The sequence below is a fragment of the Hylaeus anthracinus genome, unplaced genomic scaffold (genome assembly GCF_026225885.1).
Source record: "Hylaeus anthracinus isolate JK02 unplaced genomic scaffold, UHH_iyHylAnth1.0_haploid 0, whole genome shotgun sequence".
NCBI classification, from domain to species: domain Eukaryota; kingdom Metazoa; phylum Arthropoda; class Insecta; order Hymenoptera; family Colletidae; genus Hylaeus; species Hylaeus anthracinus.
The window spans coordinates 25,266,033-25,273,504 of NW_026533254.1; the positions used below are offsets into that span (position 1 = coordinate 25,266,033).

The following is a 7,472-nucleotide window of genomic DNA, read 5'->3' on the forward strand; positions in this document are numbered from 1 at the left end:
AGCTCTGGAGGTTATAAGGGACGCGACACTAGCGCCGCCCTGTAGAATAAGGGAATCCTTACGCTTTGAAGACTGGTTCTCATCCAGACTATCAATTCGTCGCTTACAGGTTTCCCATTCGCGAAGTACACGTATCTGCAATCTGGAAAGCTGTAACAGTTGTTGTTGCCCCATATTACAATGTTTTTAACATCTATCGGAAGACAGTTCGCGCGCTCAGCAATCTGAAATGAACACGATAAACTCAGGCGTGTTCCGGTAGAAAGTATAGATTCTGTATTATGAATTTTGATAATTGTTTGGATAAACCGCGTGGGTAAAATACGTGTGTAGCAGCCATCTTCAAATTGAACATCGCCAGCGCAGTTATATTCTTAGGGGGGATGGACTTGGCGTATCGAGATATGATCGTAGCAGCTGTATTTCCGAGTACTATAATTCTCGCGTCCTTTTTCGCGTATTTCTCTATGCACTCGCCCTATAAAGATTCATCTAAAAGGATCAACTAATTTAACAAAATATATACAAGTTAGTACATAGAACTTGGCGACGCGAACGTATTCCTTGAAAAATGGACCATTGTATTCCTCCTCACGGAACACATACTCCCTCGCTGAACCTATGCAGAACACAACGTCTGCGTCTTTAAACGCCACCGATTCGTCGTGACCATAAGTGACGCCTGGTCCACGAAACAACGTGATTAAATGTCTTATTTATTTATTAATATAGACAGAAAAAAGGGGAGGTGTTTGTTAACCGTGTAAGAGGTTTGGACAAAACGAGGTGAGCTCGATCTCGACGCTCTCCAGAAACACTGCTTTCGCTGGGAACTCGTAAACACTGATTAATATAGGTTGGTCTGACCCGAATGTATTGTCAGAGAGAATCCTGTACAGGAGTGCTAGGGTGATTTCTGTGGTTCCGTCAGTAACCACGATGCGCAGAACGTTCTTCTTCAGCAGTGAAACATTTGTAACGACGGACTCTCCTTTCTCTGCAGTGATCAGGTTCATTTTTGTTGGTTATAGGTCGACTAGTGAAGTTTGCAACAAGTATGAAATTCGTTTCTTATCTCATGACTCAATACTATAGCTTTGGTGACCCGGTCACCAATGAATCTACTTTTATTTGACTGATGAATACATGTTAAACCTTACTCGTATCGCTACTATCTCTTATTACAGCAAATACAATGTAAATTGTTCGCAGCGAGACAGAGAACTTGCGTTAATAGTTGTGGTGAATACGTATTAAACCTTACTCGTATCGCTACTATCTCTTATTACAGCAATCAATATCACTACGTACAATGTAAATTGTTCACGGCGAGACAGAGAACTTGCGTTAATAGTTGTGGTGAATACATATTAAACCTTACTCGTATCGCTACTATCTCTTATTACAGCAATCAATATCACTATGTACAATGTAAATTGTTCACACGGCGAGACAGAGAACTTATATTAACACTTTATCTACCTATTTAGAAACAGTCTTTAATTCAAAAAAGAATTTTCTACAGTAGCATATGCCAATCTAGGTTGACAGTAATTCCTCCATATCGTAACTAGTACATTGAAAGCCAAGTCCGTTTCCAAAAACTGAACATTGTAAGTAGACGACCATCAACACAGTAAATAAATTCGAAAAGCTAAGTACCGAAATTAAAAAGCCTATAAATAGGCTCCCGGTAAATAAAGTGTTAAGTACGCAAGTTGTTGATACACTTTTCCAGAATGTCCTTCTTGATGCGCGGATAGTCAGGGCTCAGCTTCAGAACTTCGTTGCAGGCTTCGATCGCCTCTGCGTACGACTTGGCCTTCATGGAACAGTAAGCCAACTTGTAGGCGATCGAAAGCTTGAATTTACCACCGTACTTCCAGGCTTGACTGTATTGCGCGGCGGCTTCGCGATAATTCTGCTCCTTTTCCGCTATGTAGCCGGATAGTTCGTGTGCCCTGACGCAAGTGGCGTTGTGCTGCAACACGCGCCTCAGGAGATCGTTCGCCAAGTCGTACTTGCCCGACTGGGCGTAAATGTCCGCCAAGAGCAGCCAACAGCGCTCCAGATATTCCGCGTCTTCGAATGTCCATATGTTCTTGCTGACGCGTTTCAAATGATTCCGTGCCCTAGGGGTTTGTTTAAGCAGGATGTGAGCCATCGCCATACCAAGAGCAGGCCCCACGTGATCTCTGAGGGCTTCTTGACTAGCCAGTGACGTACAATCCTGTAAAACCTTCTCTATGTTCGACTTCTGTTTGGTAGCCAGGAGGAAGAAATTGCTCAACAGCCTGTGCGTCAACATCTCGTGCGAGTTTCCCTTAGGATTTAACTCCTGAAACGATGTTTATTACTTGGTCAGCTTTCGTCGATACGATTTTCTATCTAATTAAGAAAAAATTAGAAAAGAACGAATAATAGTACCTGCAACAGACGATACGCCGTTTTCAAGGCCATCGTTCTAGAGTCTTGGCATTCCACGTCATCGTCGTTAAAGACGTCGTTCGAGAGAGAAGAATCATCATCCGGATCTAAGCAAATCTCGATCATATTGTATATTGCTTGTTGACCCCACTCAGGATCACGTCTCGCAAAATTGAACTGACGCAGCGCAGAATTTAATCTGCCCATACGCCAATCCAATAAGCCAGCACAGTAATAATATCCAGCCGTTAAGCTCGACCCGCTCATCCCTATCTCCGCTCGATGAAGCCATTCCTCGAGATCGTCCATGTCCCCTGGTTTCGTTGGCAATTCGTTAAACCTCGAATAAACAACAAGGTCTACGTTTCACTCGTGTGAACTACGTTCCCTACCTGTTCTCCGGGAAACTTCGATCAGCCTTGCCAGTGCGGTCCAGTAGGTTGGTTGCTTCATTAGCAACTGTCGAAAGTGAAACGCTGCCGTGTCGAAGTCCACCTTTCTGAACGCGAGATCAGCCATCATTATCGAGGCAGCTTCGTTATTCGGATCCGCGTTCAACAGAGCTGTACAGCTTTGGGCGCATCGATCCAAATTATTGGTCTGTCGACGCGAGGCAATCGTTAATAAACAAAAATATCGCTGTAAAAATTCCGTGATCGTATACCTGCATGTACAGCCTCGCCAATGATAACAGTGCTTGCACATTCGCAGGCTTGTGATCCAAAGCTTCCTTGTAATACATTATAGCTTGGTCGTAGTTTCTCAGAGAGGACGAGTAGTCTGCCATCGTCAAGCAGATGTTGGTTAGAATCTGTTTCTCGTTCTCTGAACCGGGACCAGTTAGACGCTGCATGTATCTGTGTTGATTTTCCTTGGCTTCTTTAAGCGCAGACAGAGCGCCTTTGATGTTGTCTGCCTTCTCCCGGGTTTTTGCAAGCAACAACAACAGCTGGCCGCGTACTTCCAAGCTTTGTACATCCGAATCTCGACGACCATCTGAAACATTAGTTGCTTGTGTAAAAACTTACAGGTTCTCAATCATTGATCAAACGACAGTGGTTGAAAACCGACTTACTAGAATACAGGATAGGCAAAACTAATTTATTATTAATGCAAAACTAATCATATAGCTCAGCGAACAGTGTAATCAAACTTAAAGCGTACCCATAGGGTGGGGTCACTCAGCTACTGGCCTACACGTATCCCCTTTATTCCCAGTTATCCCAATTTTGTCTTTATTCATTCCCAACTTCCAGTTTACCTTCATTCCCATCGTATTCAATCATTTACTCACTTCCGTTTGATTACATTTAACAGTGAAAAACGAAACCAGAATGGTTTTCAACCATAAAATGAATCCCAGGGATCATGACTAAATAATAACGATGCTTGCCTTGCAGTTCTTGTACCAGCGTGGATTCCGCTTTATCATATTGTTTCATTGTCATAAACAGTTTCGCGAGATCCAGTTTCAAACCTTTGAAATTCTCCTGTTTCATCGCGTCCCAGTAGTAATTTATAGCCTTCGTGTACTGATGCGTCTTTACCAGCGCTTTCCCCAATTTACTGGCTATGTGTAACTTGTTCGTTGGATTCCGTTTCAACGCTTGCTCGTACGACTCTATCGCTCTTTCTGGCTCCTGTATAGACATGTACGCGTCTCCGAGCATGCTGTACGTCTTGGGATCTGGACAGTGTTCCACCAACTCCCTGAAAGTCGAAATACATTAATTTGAAAGGTTACAAAGAAGACAAAAGAAAGAAGTATCATCCTGATTAACAAACCTGAAACACATGGCGAAAGCGTGCCTATCTTTTTTGTGTTTCAAATTTATTTCAGCCAAGCGTGTATGAGCTTGCAAATAGTAAGGCTGATCAGGAGTTACTTTGGACAGACACTTGATGGCTTCGTCCAGTTCTCCCGTTTCTAAAAGTAGCTCGGCATGCCCGATTAATATTCTGCCCTCTTCTATGGTGTTTCCAAATTTTATTTTCGCCTCCTGGACCGCAGCGGTCGCTTCGTTGAATTGTCCCATCTCGCTGTACGCAGAAATTAATTCCAGATACAAGGTTGCCGTGTCCGACATGGAAATATGTACAGCATTCTGGACGTTTCCGTGAGACAGCAATCCCGCGTACGACATAGCAGCCTGGAAACTTTTCATGGCGCCCTCGACGTCTTTGTTTTCTCTCTGAACCATGCCAATGATTAAATGATAGATCGGATTATCCCTGATCTTAAAGTTGTAGCTCAAACCAACTTCCAAACTCTGAGAAGCTTGCTGATAATTTCCCTGGCGAGCCAAAATTTGCGCCATAAGCAAATGAGCTTCGGCATTGGACGAATCGATATTATCCAAGAGATTTTTCAGGATATCCGAAGCTCTGTTTAACTCTCCCGTTTGCATTTTAGCTTTGCTCAACAATAATTGCGCTGCTATTAAGCCAGGATACGCGTCTGTTAACTGTTCCAATAAATACAAGCTTGGTTCCTCTTTATTCGATACGCTTTTCTCCAGGTTCGTTCCATCACTCGTTATCGAATAAATCAGACGCTGTTTAGAGATCTCTAAACACAAGTCAGGATTTAATCTTTTCACGTAGTCGTAACCATATGGTACGTACCTGCAATTATTCAATATGATCGTAGCTGCACTGTCCAAACAATTGAGAGCTTTATTCGGATCGCTAGACTTCAGCTTTGCAGACATGAAAAGCAATTCTGCGTCCATCGAGTTGGATTGTATATCCATGAGAAAATCTATTTGTTGCTGCGCTAATTCCGAGGCTTCGACCGAACCATCCAAAAGCTGACAATGCGCTAGACCCATTAAAGCAGCGAACGAAGACTCGTTTATTCTTACAGCGTTTCTGTACCAATTTTCAGCATCCTTTGTTTTGTTTAACGAAACATATAAATTACCCAACTCGACCATAAGATCTGCGCTCTTGGAATTTTGTTGCAGCATCTTCTCGGTTGCTCTAGAGAGTTCAGCTAGAATCTCTTGATTCTTGCAAGCCAACCGCGAAAATAATTGTACACCGGCGATGAAGACAGTTACGTTTCTAGCTTCCGTAAGCATAAGATTCCTGAAGAACAGCTGCAAATATCTCAACCCTTCGCTATAATTTCCATCCCTGCAAAGAACTACAAATGTTTGGGCCTTTAGAGCGTCCAAGTTATTCGAATCGATCGACGATATCCTGTTAGCAGTTTCCAACACTTGGTCCCAGTCTTTCAAGGTAAGTTGATTGTACAATTTCTCGACTAAAGGTAAATATAACTTAGAATAGCGTACGATCAATGAATTTAATGTTAATATTGCGCCCGCACTGTCGCCATGTTGCTGCTTGTACTTGGAAGAACCTAGCAGAGCATTTACGTTCTTTGGATCTTGTTCTAAGACGACTTCAAATAGATTTGGTTTGTCCAAACCATTTTCATTTGTAGCAAACAGATCTACCCAACCTTTAGCTAGCAAAACGTTTACATTGGATGGATTTAGTTTGTAAGCTCTCTCCGTGTAATCTTTAGCTTTATCAACTTTCTGCGACAAAAGTAATACCAAGGCAGCTAATGACAATGCATTAGGAGATGATTTTCTCCTTTCATCTCTGATTCTTGTATCAATCTGCATCATAGTGGTCCTTTCAACATTCTCGCCAATTGTGTATGCTACATTCTGCACAAGCAATGCTGCTAAAGTTGCATCCGTGTTACTTACTAAGCTCAAGCTCTCTTTAATTGCCTCTTGAGTTTTGCCAGTCAATGCGTACGCAAGACTTAATAGAATTCTTAAACGTTCGCTTGTAGGGTAAGCTTCGCATGCTTCTTTAGCATGAAGCACCATACCATTATAATAAAATTGGTGACAAAACCATTCGATCAAAGTTGTATACTCTATTTCTTCCATTTTATAAACTATATAAAATATTGAATTTCAGTTTAAAGTTACAGTAGTACTTGTGCAAGTGGACATGCCAAACTTTGTTCTGTATACATATGTACGGTACATTAATTGTTTGCATATCTAAGACCTTTTCATCAACTACATATCGTAACAGAACTTCTGCAAATAAAAAAGCAATACATAATTTAGAATTACGTTAAATTATCTAGATGCTAAGAGTAATGATTGCTTCAGTAGTATATCTTACAATTATTATCCATTTTTACATAAAATAGACCTTGTTTCTTATTATGATGTACAGTGTAAATGAATTTAGCATAATGATTTCGCTTAGATTGTTCCAATATCGAAGATAATATAGTACTTATGCAATTCATACCGCTCACATAAAAAAATATACTTCCAAAAACTTCTATTAACTGAATAATTACGATATTTATTACAATTTTATATTCATTAAAATGGAAACTTCAAACAAATTTGAGGTTATGGTTATGTTGGCATGTAGTTACTTAGCAACAATAATATATAATTGCTCTAAACGTCAATAATTTGCAGACTTTAATAGAATACTATTTGAATAATTGATACAAATAAAAATAGTGGGTGTATGTGTATATTCATAGTGTTTATTCGAATATTGAATACAATATGTTGATACTGTAATTAAGATTGTAATGATTATGGGACAAATAAAGCATCTATCTTTTATATTCAACATATTTTTTAACATATGTGTGTATTTATTTCCATTTAATAACATAAACATTGAATTTCAAACAAAAATACAAAATTTTAAAAGGAGACGCTAACGGGGCGGCAATTAGTATGTCCATCTAGCGGTCAATACTACGAACTAAAATCCAATACATATAAATACATAACATAATCGTTATCACATTTAACATTGAAAAACGACTGTACAGTTTAATTCAAATATCATAGTGCTTGAGATTTTAACCTTATTGTTTAATTAATTTATGTTATTAGCATTACATTGTTTAAAAATCATTTTCATTTAAACAAACGGTGGCGCCATCTCTTTGAAAAGGCTCCAAGCTTGTAGGCAAATAGTTCCGATGACTCGCCGCTAGATGGCGCCAGAAAAATGTGCAAAATACCGAAACATTAAAC

At 40.2% G+C, this 7,472-nt stretch overlaps 2 protein-coding genes across 2 annotated transcripts in view; both read right to left on the reverse strand.

Annotated features, from left to right (window-relative positions):
* Window positions 1–1,016, reverse strand: part of LOC128894530 (uncharacterized) — a 1,896-nt gene extending 880 nt beyond the window's left edge. Inside the window, exons 1-4 of the mRNA XM_054156318.1 lie at window positions 868–1,016; window positions 537–711; window positions 326–478; window positions 63–224 (exon numbers count right to left, since the gene is read on the reverse strand). Coding sequence (XP_054012293.1) covers window positions 63–224; window positions 326–478; window positions 537–711; window positions 868–1,016 — 639 coding nt within the window. The remainder of the gene's footprint in view (window positions 1–62; window positions 225–325; window positions 479–536; window positions 712–867) is intronic.
* Window positions 218–6,854, reverse strand: LOC128896329 (tetratricopeptide repeat protein 21B-like). Its single transcript, XM_054159628.1, has 7 exons — window positions 6,586–6,854; window positions 4,213–6,497; window positions 3,821–4,137; window positions 3,092–3,423; window positions 2,820–3,027; window positions 2,428–2,741; window positions 218–2,338 (listed from the first exon to the last, which is right to left on the reverse strand). The coding sequence occupies exons 2-7, from the start codon at window positions 6,339–6,341 to the stop codon at window positions 1,706–1,708; spliced, it is 3,933 nt and encodes a 1,310-aa protein (XP_054015603.1). The 5' UTR covers window positions 6,342–6,497; window positions 6,586–6,854; the 3' UTR covers window positions 218–1,705.
* Window positions 6,855–7,472: the final 618 nt, after the last annotated feature.

Excerpts from the sequence above, each read along its gene's own strand:
- LOC128896329 (XM_054159628.1), bottom strand. The coding sequence starts at position 6,341 with ATGGAAGAAATAGAGTATACAACTTTGATCGAATGGTTTTGTCACCAA. Across the intron at positions 4,138-4,212 it reads GCTTTCGCCATGTGTTTCAG|GGAGTTGGTGGAACACTGTC; the intron begins GTTTGTTAATCA and ends TTCGACTTTCAG. Across the intron at positions 2,742-2,819 it reads CGAAGTTTCCCGGAGAACAG|GGGACATGGACGATCTCGAG; the intron begins GTAGGGAACGTA and ends CAACGAAACCAG.